The sequence below is a fragment of the Heptranchias perlo genome, chromosome 3, assembly GCF_035084215.1.
Source record: "Heptranchias perlo isolate sHepPer1 chromosome 3, sHepPer1.hap1, whole genome shotgun sequence".
NCBI lineage: Eukaryota > Metazoa > Chordata > Chondrichthyes > Hexanchiformes > Hexanchidae > Heptranchias > Heptranchias perlo.
In genome coordinates this window covers 1,579,234-1,598,578 of record NC_090327.1, presented here as the reverse complement: position 1 = coordinate 1,598,578, position 19,345 = coordinate 1,579,234, and the positions used below count along the sequence as shown (strand labels likewise).

The 19,345-nt window shown below is 45.5% G+C and overlaps 1 protein-coding gene across 1 annotated transcript in view; it reads right to left on the bottom strand.

Moving 5' to 3' along the window:
* Nucleotides 1-19,345, bottom strand: part of cdk5 (cyclin dependent kinase 5) — a 119,614-nt gene that overhangs the window by 71,083 nt on the left and 29,186 nt on the right. The window contains exon 2 of the mRNA XM_067974740.1: nt 17,110-17,198. Coding sequence (XP_067830841.1) covers nt 17,110-17,198 — 89 coding nt within the window. The remainder of the gene's footprint in view (nt 1-17,109; nt 17,199-19,345) is intronic.

The window sequence follows — 19,345 nt, the reverse complement described above, 5'->3', positions numbered from 1 at the left end:
AGCCGAGCGGAGGGAGCGTCCGATAAAAGGCGGGATTTCAGAGCGCTGAGAACAGCTGAGAGGAGCCGAGCCGAGCGGAGGGAGCGTCCGATAAAAGGCGGGATTTCAGAGCGCTGAGAACAGCTGAGAGGAGCCGAGCCGAGCGGAGGGAGCGTCCGATAAAAGGCGGGATTTCAGAGCGCTGAGAGGAGCCGAGCCGAGCGGAGGGAGCGTCCGATAAAAGGCGGGATTTCAGAGCGCTGAGAACAGCTGAGAGGAGCCGAGCCGAGCGGAGGGAGCGTCCGATAAAAGGCGGGATTTCAGAGCGCTGAGAGGAGCCGAGCCGAGCGGAGGGAGCGTCCGATAAAAGGCGGGATTTCAGAGCGCTGAGAACAGCTGAGAGGAGCCGAGCCGAGCGGAGGGAGCGTCCGATAAAAGGCGGGATTTCAGAGCGCTGAGAGGAGCCGAGCCGAGCGGAGGGAGCGTCCGATAAAAGGCGGGATTTCAGAGTGCTGAGAACAGCTGAGAGGAGCCGAGCGGAGGGAGCGTCCGATAAAAGGCGGGATTTCAGAGTGCTGAGAACAGCTGAGAGGAGCCGAGCCGAGCGGAGGGAGCGTCCGATAAAAGGCGGGATTTCAGAGCGCTGAGAGGAGCCGAGCCGAGCGGAGGGAGCGTCCGATAAAAGGCGGGATTTCAGAGCGCTGAGAGGAGCCGAGCCGAGCGGAGGGAGCGTCCGATAAAAGGCGGGATTTCAGAGCGCTGAGAACAGCTGAGAGGAGCCGAGCGGAGCGGAGGGAGCGTCCGATAAAAGGCGGGATTTCAGAGCGCTGAGAACAGCTGAGAGGAGCCGAGCGGAGCGGAGGGAGCGTCCGATAAAAGGCGGGATTTCAGAGCGCTGAGAGGAGCCGAGCGGAGCTGCGACCGAGTTCGAAGTGACGTCAGGAATCAGATCGGGACGCGACACAGGGGAGGCACCTGATTGGTGAGTAGGTTCAGGTGAGTATTTCTCCTTATCTGCAGTAACTGAAGTAAAAGGAAAGGGAAGGTCTGCAGGTCTTTTTGGAAGTAGCGTTTATTTTTTAGTGAATCAAGGTCCCTAGTGTAGTTAACATTCTCTAAATTGAGAACAATTTAAAGGAGTAAACTCCTTAAAGGGAGTGGTAAGTAGTTTTTCTTTCCTTTTTTTCTCTCTTGACATTGTAGTTGTTCTTAAGCTAATTTAAGGGTTAAGTCATGGCAGGAGATCCCAGCGCCGTGTCATGTTCCTCTTGTGGGATGTGGGAATTCAGGGCTCCTTCCTGTATCCCTGATTCCTTCACCTGCGGGAAGTGTGTCCAGCTGCAGCTATTGTTTGACCGCTTGACGGCTCTGGAGCTGCGGATGGACTCACTTTGGAGCATCCGCGATGCTGAGAAAGTCGTGGATAGCACGTTCAGTGAGTTGGTCACACCGCAGATAAAAATTACTGAGGGAGATAGTGAATGGGTGACCAACAGACAGAGGAAGAGTAGGAAGGCAGTGCAGGGGTCCCCTGCGGTCATCTCCCTCCAAAACAGGTATACCGTTTTGGATACTGTTGGCGGAGATGGCTCACCAGGGGAAGGTGGCAGTGGCCAGGTTCATGGCACCGTGGCTGGCTCTGCTGCACAGGAGGGCAGGAAAAAGAGTGGCAGAGCTATAGTGATAGGGGACTCGATTGTAAGGGGAATAGACAGGCGTTTCTGCGGACGCAACCGAGACTCCAGGATGGTATGTTGCCTCCCTGGTGCAAGGGTCAAGGATGTCTCGGAGCGGCTGCAGGACATTCTGGAGGGGGAGGGTGAACAGCCAGTTGTCGTGGTGCATATAGGCACCAACGATATAGGTAAAAAACAGGATGAGGTCCTACAAGCTGAATTTAGGGAGTTAGGAGTTAAACTAAAGAGTAGGACCTCAAAGGTAGTAATCTCAGGATTGCTACCAGTGCCACGGGCTAGTCAGAGTAGGAATGACAGGATAGCTAAGATGAATACGTGGCTTGAGAGATGGTGCAAGAGGGAGGGATTCAAATTCCTGGGCCATTGGAACCGGTTCTGGGGGAGGTGGGACCAGTACAAATTGGACGGTCTGCATCTGGGCAGGACTGGAACCAATGTCCTAGGGGGAGTGTTTGCTAGTGCTGTTGGGGAGGGTTTAAACTAATGTGGCAGGGGGATGGGAACCGATGCAGGAAGTCAGTGGGAAATAAAGTGGTGACAGAAACAAAAGGCAGTAAGGGAGAGTGTACAGAACATGACCGGACAGATGGTCTGAGAAAGCAGGGCAAAGACCAAGGGAAGACTAGATTAAACTGCATTTATTTCAATGCAAGAAGTCTGATGGGCAAGGCAGATGAACTCAGGGCATGGATGGGTACATGGGACTGGGATGTTATAGCTATTACTGAAACATGGCTAAGGGAGGGGCAGGACTGGCAGCTCAATGTTCCAGGGTACAGATGCTATAGGAAAGATAGAGCAGGAGGTAAGAGAGGAGGGGGAGTTGCGTTCTTGATTAGGGAGAACATCACGGCAGTAGTGAGAGGGGATATATCCGAGGGTTCGCCCACTGAGTCCATATGGGTAGAACTGAAAAATAAGAAGGGAGAGATCACTTTGATAGGATTGTACTACAGACCCCCAAATAGTCAACGGGAAATTGAGGAGCAAATATGTAAGGAGATTACAGACAGCTGCAAGAAAAATAGGGTGGTAATAGTAGGGGACTTTAACTTTCCCAACATTGACTGGGACAGCCATAGCATTAGGGGCTTGGATGGAGAGAAATTTGTTGAGTGTATTCAGGAGGAATTTCTCATTCAGTATGTGGATGGCCCGACTAGAGAGGGGGCAAAACTTGACCTCCTCTTGGGAAATAAGGAAGGGCAGGTGACAGAAGTGTTAGTGAGGGATCACTTTGGGACCAGTGATCATAATTCCATTAGTTTTAAGATAGCTATGGAGAAGGATAGGTCTGGCCCAAAAGTTAAAATTCTAAATTGGGGAAAGGCCAATTTTGATGGTATTAGACAGGAACTTTCAGAAGTTGATTGGGAGAGTCTGTTGGCAGGCAAAGGGACGTCTGGGAAGTGGGAGGCTTTCAAAAGTGTGTTAACCAGGGTTCAGTGTAAGCACATTCCTTATAAAGTGAAGGGCAAGGCTGGTAGAAGTAGGGAACCTTGGATGACTCGGGAGATTGAGGCACTAGTCAAAAATAAGAAGGAGGCATATGACATGCATAGGCAGCTGGGATCAAGTGGATCCCTTGAAGAGTATAGAGATTGCCGGAGTAGAGTTAAGAGAGAAATCAGGAGGGCAAAAAGGGGATATGAGATTGCTTTGGCAGATCAGGCAAAGGTGAATCCAAAGAGCTTCTACAAATACATAAAGGGCAAAAGGGTAACTGGGGAGAGAGTAGGGCCTCTTAAGGATCAACAAGGTCATCTATGTGCGGAACCACAAGAGATGGGTGAGATCCTGAATGAATATTTCACATCGGTATTTACGGTTGAGAAAGGCATGGATGTTAGGGAACTTGGGGAAATAAATAGTGATGTCTTGAGGAGTGTACATATTACAGAGAGGGAGGTGCTGGAAGTCTTAACGCGCATCAAGGTAGATAAATCTCCGGGACCTGATGAAATGTATCCCAGGACGTTATGGGAGGTTAGGGAGGAAATTGCGGGTCCCCTAGCAGAGATATTTGAATCATCCACCGCTACAGGTGAGGTGCCTGAAGATTGGAGGGTAGCAAATGTTGTGCCTTTGTTTAAGAAGGGCGGCAGGGAAAAGCCTGGGAACTACAGACCAGTGAGCCTGACATCTGTAGTGGGTAAGTTGTTAGAGGGTATTCTGAGGGACAGAATCTACAGGCATTTGGAGAGGCAGGGACTAATTAGGAACAGTCAGCATGGTTTTGTGAGAGGAAAATCATGTCTCACGAATTTGATTGAGTTTTTTGAAGGGGTAACCAAGAAGATAGATGAGGGCTGTGCAGTAGACGTGGTCTACATGGACTTCAGCAAAGCATTTGACAAGGTACCGCATGGTAGGTTGTTACATAAGGTTAAATCTCATGGGATCCAAGGTGAGGTGGCCAATTGGATACAAAATTGGCTTGACGACAGAAGACAGAGGGTGGTTGTCGAGGGTTGTTTTTCAAACTGGATGCCTGTGTCCAGCGGTGTGCCTCAGGGATCGGTGCTGGGTCCGCTGTTATTTGTTATTTATATTAATGATTTGGATGAGAATTTAGGAGGCATGGTTAGTAAGTTTGCAGATGACACCAAGATTGGTGGCATTGTGGACAGTGAAGAAGGTTATCTAGGATTGCAACGGGATCTTGATAAATTGGGCCAGTGGGCCGATGAATGGCAGATGGAGTTTAATTTAGATAAATGTGAGGTGATGCATTTTGGTAGATCGAATCGGGCCAGGACCTACTCCGTTAATGGTAGGGCGTTGGGGAGAGTTATAGAACAAAGAGATCTAGGAGTACAGATTCATAGCTCCTTGAAAGTGGAGTCACAGGTGGATAGGGTGGTGAAGAAGGCATTCAGCATGCTTGGTTTCATTGGTCAGAACATTGAATGCAGGAGTTGGGATGTCTTGTTGAAGTTGTACAGGGCATTGGTGAGGCCACACTTGGAGTACTGTGTACAGTTCTGGTCACCCTATTATAGAAAGGATATTATTAAACTAGAAAGAGTGCAGAAAAGATTTACTAGGATGCTACCGGGACTTGATGGTTTGACTTACAGGGAGAGGTTAGACAGACTGGGACTTTATTCCCTGGAGAGTAGGAGGTTAAGGGGTGATCTTATAGAAGTCTATAAAATAATGAGGGGCATAGATAAGGTCGATAGTGGGGTGATCTTATAGAAGTCTATAAAATAATGAGGGGCATAGATAAGGTCGATAGTCAAAATCTTTTCCCAAAGGTAGGGGAGTCTATAACGAGGGGGCACAGATTTAAGGTGAGAGGGGAGAGATACAAAAGGATCCAGAGGGGCAATTTTTTCAATCAAAGGGTGGTGAGTGTCTGGAACGAGCTGCCAGAGGCAGTAGTAGAGGCGGGTACAATTTTGTCTTTTAAAAAGCATTTGGAAAGTTACATGGGGAAGATGGGTATCGAGGGATATGGGCCAAGTGCAGGCAATTGGGACTAGCTTAGTGGTATAAACTGGGCGACATGGACATGTTGGGCCGAAGGGCCTGTTTCCATGTTGTAACTTCTATGATTCTATGATTCTATCAGAGAGTACTGTCAAACACCGGAACATCAGAGAGTACAGTCAAACACTAACATCAGAGAGTGCTGTCAAACACTAACATCAGAGAATACAGTCAAACACCGGAACATCAGAGAGTACAGTCAAACACCTGAACATCAGAGAGTACAGTCAAACACCGGAACATCAGAGAGTACAGTCAAACACCGGAACATCAGAGAGTACAGTCAAACACTAACATCAGAGAGTGCCGTCAAACACCGGAACATCTGAGCGTACAGGCAAACACTAACATCAGAGAGTACAGTCAAACACTAACATCAGAGAGTACAGTCAAACTCCGGAACATCAGAGAGTACAGTCAAACACCGGAAAATCAGAGAGTACAGTCAAACACTAACATCTGAGAGTACAGTCAAACTCCGGAACATCAGAGAGTACTGTCAAACACCGGAACATCAGAGAGTACTGTCAAACACCGGAACATCAGAGAGTACTGCCAAACACTAACATCAGAGAGTACTGTCAAACACTCACATCAGAGAGTACAGTCAAACTCCGGAACATCAGAGAGTACAGTCAAACACCGGAAAATCAGAGAGTACAGTCAAACACTAACATCAGAGAGTACAGTCAAACTCCGGAACATCAGAGAGTACTGTCAAACACCGGAACATCAGAGAGTACAGTCAAACACCGGAAAATCAGAGAGTACAGACAAACACGAACATCGGAGAGTACAGTCAAACACTAACATCAGAGAGTACTGTCCAACACCAGAACATCAGAGAGTACTGTCAAACACCGGAACATCAGAGAGTACTGTCAAACACTAACATCAGAGAGTGCTGTCAAACACCGGAACATCAGAGAGAACTGTCAAACACTAACATCAGAGAGTACTATCAAACACCGGAACATCAGAGAGTACAGTCAAACACGAACTTCAGAGAGTACTGTCAAACACCGGAACATCAGAGAGTACTGTCAAACAGTAACATCAGAGAGTACAGTCAAACACCGGAACATCAGAGAGTACAGTCAAACACCGGAACATCAGAGAGTACAGTCAAACACCGGAACATCAGAGAGTACTGTCAAACACCGGAACATCAGAGAGTACTGTCAAACACCGGAACATCAGAGAGTACAGTCAAACACTAACATCAGAGAGTGCTGTCAAACACTAACATCAGAGAATACAGTCAAACACCGGAACATCAGAGAGTACAGTCAAACACCTGAACATCAGAGAGTACAGTCAAACACCGGAACATCAGAGAGTACAGTCAAACACCGGAAAATCAGAGAGTACAGACAAACACGAACATCGGAGAGTACTGTCAAACACTAACATCAGAGAGTACTGTCAAACACTAACATCAGAGAGTGCTGTCAAACACTAACATCAGAGAGTACAGTCAAACACTAACATCAGAGAGTACTGTCCAACACCAGAACATCAGAGAGTACTGTCAAACACCGGAACATCAGAGAGTACTGTCAAACACTAACATCAGAGAGTGCTGTCAAACACCGGAACATCAGAGAGAACTGTCAAACACTAACATCAGAGAGTACTGTCAAACACCGGAACATCAGAGAGTACAGTCAAACACTAACTTCAGAGAGTACTGTCAAACACCGGAATATCAGAGAGTACTGTCAAACAGTAACATCAGAGAGTACAGTCAAACACCGGAACATCAGAGAGTACAGTCAAACACCGGAACATCAGAGAGTACAGTCAAACACCGGAACATCAGAGAGTACTGTCAAACACCGGAACATCAGAGAGTACTGTCAAACACCGGAACATCAGAGAGTACAGTCAAACACTAACATCAGAGAGTGCTGTCAAACACTAACATCAGAGAATACAGTCAAACACCTGAACATCAGAGAGTACAGTCAAACACCGGAACATCAGAGAGTACAGTCAAACACCGGAACATCAGAGAGTACAGTCAAACACTAACATCAGAGAGTACAGTCAAACTCCGGAACATCAGAGAGTACTGTCGAACACCGGAACATCAGAGAGTACAGTCAAACACCGGAAAATCAGAGAGTACAGACAAACACGAACATCGGAGAGCACTGTCAAACACGAACATCAGAGAGTACTGTCCAACACCAGAACATCAGAGAGTACTGTCAAACACCGGAACATCAGAGAGTACTGTCAAACACTAACATCAGAGAGTGCTGTCAAACACCAGAACATCAGAGAGTGCTGTCAAACACTAACATCAGAGAGGACTGTCAAACACCGGAACATCAGAGAGTACAGTCAAACACTAACATCAGAGAGTACTGTCAAACACCGGAACATCAGAGAGCACTGTCAAACAGTAACATCAGAGAGTACAGTCAAACACCGGAACATCAGAGAGCACAGTCAAACACTAACATCAGAGAGTGCTGTCAAACACTAACATCAGAGAGTACAGTCAAACACCGGAACATCAGAGAGTACAGTCAAACACCTGAACATCAGAGAGTACAGTCAAACACCGGAACATCAGAGAGTGCAGTCAAACACCGGAACATCAGAGAGTACAGTCAAACTCCGGAACATCAGAGAGTACTGTCGAACACCGGAACATCAGAGAGTACTGTCAAACACCGGAACATCGGAGAGTGCTGTCAAACACCGGAACATCGGAGAGTACAGGCAAACTCTAACATCGGAGAGTGCAGGCAAACACTAACATCAGAGAGTGCTGTCAAACACTAACATCAGAGAGTACAGTCAAACACCAGAACATCAGAGAGTACTGTCAAACACCGGAACATCAGAGAGTACAGTCAAACACTAACATCAGAGAGTACTGTCAAACACCAGAACATCAGAGAGTACTGTCAAACACCGGAACATCAGAGAGTACTGTCAAACACCGGAACATCAGAGAGTACTGTCAAACACCGGAACATAAGAGAGTACTGTCAAACACCGGAACATCAGAGAGTACTGTCAAACACCGGAACATCAGAGAGTACTGTCAAACAGTAACATCAGAGAGTACAGTCAAACACCGGAACATCAGAGAGTACAGTCAAACACCGGAACATCAGAGAGTACTGTCAAACACCGGAACATCAGAGAGTACTGTCAAACACCGGAACATCAGAGAGTACTGTCAAACACCGGAACATCAGAGAGTACAGTCAAACACCGGAACATCAGAGAGTACAGTCAAACACCTGAACATCAGAGAGTACAGTCAAACACCGGAACATCAGAGAGTAGAGTCAAACACCGGAACATCAGAGAGTACAGTCAAACACTAACATCAGAGAGTACAGTCAAACTCCGGAACATCAGAGAGTACTGTCAAACACCGGAACATCGGAGAGTACAGGCAAACACTAACATCGGAGAGTGCTGTCAAACACTAACATCAGAGAGTGCTGTCAAACACCGGAACATCAGAGAGTACTGTCAAACACCGGAACATCAGAGAGTACTGTCAAACACCGGAACATCAGACAGTACAGTCAAACACTAACATCAGAGAGTACAGTCAAACACTAACATCAGAGAGCAGTCAAACACCGGAACATCAGAGAGTACAGTCAAACACCTGAACATCAGAGAGTACTGCCAAACACCGGAACATCGGAGAGTACTGCCAAACACCGGAACATCGGAGAGTACAGTCAAACACTAACATCAGAGAGTGCTGTCAAACACTAACATCAGAGAGTGCTGTCAAACACGAACATCAGAGAGTGCTGTCAAACACGAACATCAGAGAGTGCTGTCAAACACGAACATCAGAGAGTACTGTCAAACACTAACATCAGAGAGTACTGTCAAACACTAACATCAGAGAGTACAGTCAAACACCAGAACATCAGAGAGTACAGTCAAACACCGGAACATCAGAAAGTACTGTCAAACACCGGAACATCAGAGAGTACTGTCAAACACCGGAACATCACAGAGTACTGTCAAACACCGGAACATCAGAGAGTACTGTCAAACACCGGAACATCAGAGAGTACTGTCAAACACTAACATCAGAGAGTACAGTCAAACACCGCAACATCAGAGAGTACTGTCAAACACTAACATCAGAGAGTACAGTCAAACACCGGAACATCAGAGAGTACTGTCAAACACTAACATCAGAGAGTACAGTCAAACACCAGAACATCAGAGAGTACAGTCAAACACCGGAACATCAGAGAGTACAGTCAAACACTAACATCAGAGAGTACTGTCAAACACCGGAACATCAGAGAGTACTGTCAAACACTAACATCAGAGAGTACTGTCAGCACTAACATCAGAGAGTGCTGTCAAACACCGGAACATCAGAGAGTACAGTCAAACACCGGAACATCAGAGAGTACAGTCAAACACTAACATCAGAGAGTGCTGTCAAACACCGGAACATCAGAGAGTACAGTCAAACACTAACATCAGAGAGTGCTGTCAAACACCGGAACATCGGAGAGTACTGTCAAACACCGGAACATCAGAGAGTACAGTCAAACACTAACATCAGAGAGTGCTGTCAAACACTAACATCAGAGAGTGCTGTCAAACACTAACATCAGAGAGTACTGTCAAACACTAACATCAGAGAGTACAGTCAAACACCGGAACATCAGAGAGTACAGTCAAACACTAACATCAGAGAGTACAGTCAAACACCGGAACATCAGAGAGTACAGTCAAACACTAACATCAAAGAGTACAGTCAAACACCGGAACATCAGAGAGTACAGTCAAACACCGGAACATCAGAGAGTACAGTCAAACACCGGAACATCAGAGAGTACAGTCAAACACCGGAACATCAGAGAGTACAGACAAACACTAACATCGGAGAGTACTGTCAAACACTAACATCAGAGAGTGCTGTCAAACACTAACATCAGAGAGGACAGTCAAACACGAACATCAGAGAGTACTGTCAAACACCAGAACATCAGAGAGTACTGTCAAACACCGGAACATCAGAGAGTACTGTCAAACAGTAACATCAGAGAGTAGAGTCAAACACCGGAACATCAGAGAGTACAGTCAAACACCGGAACATCAGAGAGTACAGTCAAACACCTGAACATCAGAGAGTACAGTCAAACACCGGAACATCAGAGAGTACAGTCAAACACCGGAACATCAGAGAGTACAGGCAAACACTAACATCGGAGAGTACTGTCAAACACTAACATCTGAGAGCACTGTCAAACACTAACATCAGAGAGTGCTGTCAAACACCGCAACATCGGAGAGTGCAGGCAAACACTAACATCAGAGAGTGCTGTCAAACACTAACATCAGAGAGTACAGTCAAACACTAACATCACAGAGTACTGTCAAACACCAGAACATCAGAGAGTACTGTCGAACACCGGAACATCAGACAGTACTGTCAAACACTAACATCAGAGAGTACAGTCAAACACGAACATCAGAGAGTACTGTCAAACACCAGAACATCAGAGAGTACTGTCAAACACCGGAACATCAGAGAGTACTGTCAAACACCAGAACATCACAGAGTACAGTCAAACACTAACATCAGAGAGTGCTGTCAAACACTCACATCAGAGAGTAGTCAAACACCGGAACATCAGAGAGTACATTCAAACACCTGAACATCAGAGAGCACAGTCAAACACTAACATCTGAGAGTACTGTCAAACACTAACAGAGAGTACAGTCAAACACCGGAACATCAGAGAGTACAGTCAAACACTAACATCAGAGGGTGCTGTCAAACATTAACATCAGAGAGTACAGTCAAACATTAACATCAGAGAGTACTGTCAAACACTAACATCAGAGAGTACTGTCAAACACTAACATCAGAGAGTACAGTCAAACACTAACATCAGAGAGTACTGTCAAACACCAGAACATCAGAGAGTACAGTCAAACACCGGAACATCAGAGAGTATAGTCAAACACCGGAATATCAGAGAGTACTGTCAAACACCGGAACATCAGAGAGTACTGTCAAACACCGGAACATCAGAGAGTACTGTCAAACACCGGAACATCAGAGAGTACTGTCAAACACCGGAACATCAGAGAGTACTGTCAAACACCAGAACATCAGAGAGTACTGTCAAACACTAACATCAGAGAGTACAGTCAAACAACGGAACATCAGAGAGTACAGTCAAACACTAACATCAGAGAGTACAGTCAAACACCGGAACATCAGAGAGTACAGTCAAACATCGGAACATCAGAGAGTACTGTCAAACACCGGAACATCAGAGAGTACTGTCAAACACCGGAACATCAGAGAGTACTGTCAAACACCGGAACATCAGAGAGTGCAGTCAAACACTAACATCAGAGAGTACTGTCAAACACTAACATCCGAGAGTACTGTCAAACACTAACATCAGAGAGTACAGTCAAACACTAACATCAGAGAGTACTGTCAAACACCAGAACATCAGAGAGTACAGTCAAACACCGGAATATCAGAGAGTACAGTCAAACACCGGAACATCAGAGAGTAGAGTCAAACACTAACATCAGAGAGTGCTGTCAAACACCGGAACATCAGAGAGTACAGTCAAACACTAACATCAGAGAGTGCTGTCAAACACTAACATCAGAGAGTACTGTCAAACACCGGAACATCAGAGAGTACTGTCAAACACCGGAACATCAGAGAGCACAGTCAAACACTAACATCAGAGAGTGCTGTCAAACACTAACATCAGAGAGTACAGTCAAACACCGGAACATCAGAGAGTACAGTCAAACACCTGAACATCAGAGAGTACAGTCAAACACTAACATCAGAGAGTGCTGTCAAACACCGGAACATCAGAGAGTACTGTCAAACACTAACATCAGAGAGTACTGTCAAACACCGGAACATCAGAGAGTACAGTCAAACACTAACATCAGAGAGTGCTGTCAAACACTAACATCAGAGAGTACTGTCAAACACTAACATCAGAGAGTACAGTCAAACATCGGAACATCAGAGAGTACTGTCAAACACTAACATCAGAGAGTACTGTCAAACACTAACATCAGAGAGTACTGTCAAACACCAGAACATCAGAGAGTACAGTCAAACATCGGAACATCAGAGAGTACTGTCAAACACCGGAACATCAGAGAGTACTGTCAAACACCGGAACATCAGAGAGTACTGTCAAACATCGGAACATCAGAGAGTACTGTCAAACACCGGAACATCAGAGAGGACTGTCAAACACCGGAACATCAGAGAGTACTGTCAAACATCGGAACATCAGAGAGTACTGTCAAACACCGGAACATCAGAGAGTACTGTCAAACACCGGAACATCAGAGAGTACTGTCAAACATCGGAACATCAGAGAGTACTGTCAAACACCGGAACATCAGGGAGTACTGTCAAACACCGGAACATCAGAGAGTGCTGTCAAACACTAACATCAGAGAGTACAGTCAAACACTAACATCAGAGAGTACAGTCAAACACTGACATCAGAGAGTACTGTCAAACACCGGAACATCAGAGAGTACTGTCAAACAGCGGAACATCAGAGAGTACTGTCAAACACCGGAACATCAGAGAGTACTGTCAAACACCGGAACATCAGAGAGTACTGTCAAACACCGGAACATCAGAGAGGACAGTCAAACACTAACATCAGAGAGTACAGTGAAACACCGGAACATCAGAGAGTACTGTCAAACACTAACATCAGAGAGTACAGTCAAACACCGGAACATCAGAGAGCACTGTCAAACTCTAACATCAGAGAGTACAGTCAAACACCGGAACATCAGAGAGTACTGTCAAACACCGGAACATCAGAGAGTACAGTCAAACACTAACATCAGAGAGTGCTGTCAAACACTAACATCAGAGAGTACAGTCAAACACCGGAACATCAGAGAGTACTGTCAAACACCAGAACATCAGAGAGTACTGTCAAACACTGGAACATCAGAGAGTACTGTCAAACACCGGAACATCAGACACTGCTGTCAAACACTAACATCAGAGAGTACAGTCAAACACTAACATCAGAGAGTACTGTCAAACACCGGAACATCGGAGAGTGCTGTCAAACACGAACATCAGAGAGTACTGTCAAACACTAACATCAGAGAGTACTGTCAAACACTAACATCAGAGAGTACAGTCAAACACTAACATCAGAGAGTACAGTCAAACACTGACATCAGAGAGTACTGTCAAACACCAGAACATCAGAGAGTACAGTCAAACACCGGAACATCAGAGAGTACAGTCAAACACCGGAACATCAGAGAGTACAGTCAAACACCGGAACATCAGAGAGTACAGTCAAACACTGACATCAGAGAGTGCTGTCAAACACTAACATCAGAGAGTGCTGTCAAACACTAACATCAGAGAGTGCTGTCAAACACCGGAACATCGGAGAGTACTGTCAAACACCGGAACATCAGAGAGTACAGTCAAACACTAACATCAGAGAGTGCTGTCAAACACTAACATCAGAGAGTACAGTCAAACACCGGAACATCAGAGAGTACTGTCAAACACTAACATCAGAGAGTACAGTCAAACACCGGAACATCAAAGAGTACAGTCAAACACTAACATCAGAGAGTACAGTCAAACACCGGAACATCAGAGAGTACAGTCAAACACTAACATCAGAGAGTACATTCAAACACTAACATCAGAGAGTACGGAGAAACACCGGAACATCAGAGAGTACTGTCAAACACCGGAACATCAGAGAGTACTGTCAAACACCGGAACATCAGAGAATACAGTCAAACACCGGAACATCAGAGAGTACTGTCAAACACCGGAACATCAGAGAGTACAGTCAAACACCGGAACATCAGAGAGTACTGCCAAACACTAACATCAGAGAGTACAGTCAAACACCGGAACATCAGAGAGTTCTGCCAAACACTAACATCAGAGAGTACTGTCAAACACCGTAACATCAGAGAGTACAGTCAAACACTAACATCAGAGAGTACAGTCAAACACCGGAACATCAGAGAGTGCTGTAAAACACCGGAACATCAGAGAGTTCTGCCAAACACTAACATCAGAGAGTACTGTCAAACACCGGAACATCAGAGAGTACAGTCAAACACTAACATCAGAGAGTACAGTCAAACACCGGAACATCAGAGAGTTCTTTCAAACACCGGAACATCAGAGAGTACAGTCAAACACTAACATCAGAGAGTACTGTCAAACACCGGAACATCAGAGAGTACAGTCAAACACCGGATCATCAGAGAGTACTGTCAAACACTAACATCAGAGAGTACAGTCAAACACTAACATCAGAGAGTACATTCAAACACTAACATCAGAGAGTACTGTCAAAAACCGTAACATCAGAGAGTACAGTCAAACACCGGAACATCAGAGAGTTCTGCCAAACACTAACATCAGAGAGTACAGTCAAACACCGGAACATCAGAGAGTTCTGCCAAACACCGGAACATCAGAGAGTACAGTCAAACACTAACATCAGAGAGTGCTGTCAAACACTAACATCAGAGAGTACTGTCAAACACCGGAACATCAGAGAGTACAGTCAAACACCGGAACATCAGAGAGTACTGTCAAACACCGGAACATCAGAGAGTACTGTCAAACACTAACATCAGAGAGTACTGTCAAACACCGGAACATCAGAGAGTACAGTCAAACACCGGATCATCAGAGAGTACTGTCAAACACTAACATCAGAGAGTACAGTCAAACACTAACATCAGAGAGTACATTCAAACACTAACATCAGAGAGTACTCTCAAAAACCGTAACATCAGAGAGTACAGTCAAACACCGGAACATCAGAGAGTTCTGCCAAACACTAACATCAGAGAGTACAGTCCAACACCGGAACATCAGAGAGTTCTGCCAAACACCGGAACATCAGAGAGTACAGTCAAACACTAACATCAGAGAGTGCTGTCAAACACTAACATCAGAGAGTGCTGTCAAACACTAACATCAGAGAGTACTGTCAAACACCGGAACATCAGAGAGTACAGTCAAACACCGGAACATCAGAGAGTACTGTCAAACACCGGAACATCAGAGAGTACTGTCAAACACTAACATCAGAGAGTACAGTCAAACACTAACATCAGAGAGTACTGTCAAACACCGGAACATCAGAGAGTACAGTCAAACACCGGATCATCAGAGAGTACTGTCAAACACTAACATCAGAGAGTACAGTCAAACACTAACATCAGAGAGTACATTCAAACACTAACATCAGAGAGTACTGTCAAAAACCGTAACATCAGAGAGTACAGTCAAACACCGGAACATCAGAGAGTTCTGCCAAACACTAACATCAGAGAGTACAGTCAAACACCGGAACATCAGAGAGTTCTGCCAAACACCGGAACATCAGAGAGTACAGTCAAACACTAACATCAGAGAGTGCTGTCAAACACTAACATCAGAGAGTACTGTCAAACACCGGAACATCAGAGAGTACAGTCAAACACCGGAACATCAGAGAGTACTGTCAAACACCGGAACATCAGAGAGTACTGTCAAACACTAACATCAGAGAGTACAGTCAAACACCGGAACATCAGAGAGTACAGTCAAACACCGGATCATCAGAGAGTACTGTCAAACACTAACATCAGAGAGTACAGTCAAACACTAACATCAGAGAGTACATTCAAACACTAACATCAGAGAGTACTCTCAAAAACCGTAACATCAGAGAGTACAGTCAAACACCGGAACATCAGAGAGTTCTGCCAAACACTAACATCAGAGAGTACAGTCCAACACCGGAACATCAGAGAGTTCTGCCAAACACCGGAACATCAGAGAGTACAGTCAAACACTAACATCAGAGAGTGCTGTCAAACACTAACATCAGAGAGTGCTGTCAAACACTAACATCAGAGAGTACTGTCAAACACCGGAACATCAGAGAGTACAGTCAAACACCGGAACATCAGAGAGTACTGTCAAACACCGGAACATCAGAGAGTACTGTCAAACACTAACATCAGAGAGTACAGTCAAACACTAACATCAGAGAGTACTGTCAAACACCGGAACATCAGAGAGTACAGTCAAACACCGGATCATCAGAGAGTACTGTCAAACACTAACATCAGAGAGTACAGTCAAACACTAACATCAGAGAGTACATTCAAACACTAACATCAGAGAGTACTGTCAAAAACCGTAACATCAGAGAGTACAGTCAAACACCGGAACATCAGAGAGTTCTGCCAAACACTAACATCAGAGAGTACAGTCCAACACCGGAACATCAGAGAGTTCTGCCAAACACCGGAACATCAGAGAGTGCAGTCAAACACTAACATCAGAGAGTACTGTCAAACACCGGAACATCAGAGAGTACAGTCAAACACCGGAACATCAGAGAGTACTGTCAAACACCGGAACATCAGAGAGTACTGTCAAACACTAACATCAGAGAGTACTGTCAAACACCGGACCATCAGAGAGTACAGTCAAACACTGGAACATCAGAGAGTACAGTCAAACACTAACATCAGAGAGTGCTGTTAAACACTAACATCAGAGAGTACTGTCAAACACCGGAACATCAGGGAGTACAGTCAAACACTAACATCAGAGAGTACAGTCAAACACCGGAACATCAGAGAGTACTGTCAAACACCGGAACATCAGAGAGTACAGTCAAACACCGGAACATCAGAGAGTACAGTCAAACACCAGAACATCAGAGTACAGTCAAACACCAGAACATCGGAGAGTACTGTCAAACACCGGAACATCAGAGTACAGTCAAACACCGGAACATCGGAGAGTACAGTCAAACACCGGAACATCGGAGGTACACGGGTCAGAAATGAAACTGACCCAGGCCCCGCTTCATGCGTTAGTGAAGATCGGAGAGTGAGTATTTACCTCATCATCATCGTCCAGACGAACCCTCTTCAGTGCTACAATTTCATGGGTTTCCCTGTTCTTTGCCTTAAACACTGTCCCATATGTCCCTGTGCGAAAAGGATACAGAGCTGTGGTTATTTCTCATCTTACGGAACTAACTTCAGTTTTAAACAACACGGTGCAGAAAATAATCAAGAAGGCTAATGGAATGCTGGCCTTTGTATCTAGAGGACTGGAGTACAAGGGGGCAGAAGTTGTGCTGCAGCTGTACAAAACCCTGGTTAGACCGCACCTGGAGTCCTGTGAGCAGTTCTGGGCACCGCACCTTCGGAAGGACATATTGGCCTTGGAGGGAGTGCAGCGTAGGTTTACTAGAATGATACCCGGACTTCAAGGGTTAAGTTACGAGGAGAGATTACACAAATTGGGGTTGTATTCTCTGGAGTTTCGAAGGTCACGAGGTGATCTGATCGAAGTGTATAAGATATTAAGGGGGAACAGATAGGGTGGATAGAGAGAAACTATTTCTGCTGGTTGGGGATTCTAGGAGTAGGGGGCACAGTCTAAAAATTAGAGCCAGACCTTTCAGGAGTGAGATTAGAAAACACTTCTACACACAAAGGGTGGTAGAAGTTTGGAACTCTTCCGCAAACGGCAATTGATACTAGCTCAATTGCTAAATTTAAATGTGAGATAGATAGCTTTTTGGCAACCAAAGGTATTAAGGGATATGGGCCAAAGGCAGGTATATGGAGTTAGATCACAGATCAGCCATGATCTTATCAAATGGCGGAGCAGGCACGAGGGGCTGAATGGCCTACTCCTGTTCCTATGTTCGGTTCAAGACAGTTACAGCGGGAGAGACACCTGCAGAGAGAGAGACACCTAGAGAGAGAGAGAGACACCTAGAGAGAGAGAGAGACACCTAGAGAGAGAGAGAGAGAGACACCTACAGAGAGGGCGAGAGACACCAACAGAGGGAGAGACACCGAAACACCTACAGAGAGGGAGAGAAACACCTGCACAGGGGGAGACACCAACACAGAGGGGAGAACGTGTGCAGGAATTAAAACAATTATTCATTCCTGTCTGGCGCAAAAAAATAAAACAGGAAAGGTGGCTCAACCGTGGCTTGCAAAAGAAATTAGAAGTATTAGATCCAAAGAGGAGACATAAAAAATTGCCAGAAAAAGCGGCAAGCCTGAGGATTGGGAGCAGTTCAGAATTCAGCAAAGGAGGACAAAGAGATTGATTAAGAGGGGAAAAATAGAGAATGAGAGTAAACTAGCAGGGAACATAAAAACTGACAGTAAAAGGCTTCTATAAATATGTCAAGAGAAAAAGATTAGTGAAGACAAATGTAGGTCCCTGACAGTCAGAAATGGGGGAAATTATAATGGGGAACAAAGAAATGCAGAACAATTAAACACATACTTTGGTTCTGTCTTCACAAAGGAGGACATAAATACCTGCCAGAAATGTTAGGGAACCGAGGGTCTAGTGAGAGGGAGGAACTGAAGGAAATCAGTATTAGTAAAAAAAAGTGTGAGGGAAATTAACGGGCTAAAGGCTGACAAATCCCCAGGCCTGATAATCTACATCCCAGAGTACGAAAGAAAGTGGCCCTGGAAATAGTGATGCATTGGTGATCTTAATGCTAAAGGGATCAAGGGATATGGGAAAAAGCGGGAACAGGGTACTGAGTTAGACGATCAGCCATGATCATTGTGAATGGCGGAGCAGGCCCGAAGGGCCGAATGGCCTACTCTTGCTCCTATTTTCTATGAGTAGTCATGATGTGGAGATGCCGGTGATGGACTGGGGTTGACAATTTGTAAACAATTTTACAACACCAAGTTATAGTCCAGCAATTTTATTTTAAATTCACAAGCTTTCGAGGCTTCCTCCTTCGTCAGGTAAATGACGAAGGAGAAGCCTCCGAAAGCTTGTGAATTTAAAATAAATTGCTGGACTATAACTTGGTGTTGTAAAATTGTTTACAATTTTCTATGAGAGGGAGGGAGTGGAGACACCAACAGAGAGGGAGAGCCAGGGCGAGAGTCACCAGAGAGGGAGAGACACCAACCGAGAGGGAGTGACACCAACAGAGAGTGTGGGAGAGAAACACCTACACAGAGAGAGTGAAGAGAGAGAGACACCAACAGAGAGAGAAGAGAGAGCACCACAGAGAGAAGAGAGAGACACCAAGGGAAGGAGAGAGGGGAGGGGGGGGAGAGAGGGGGGGGGGTGAGAA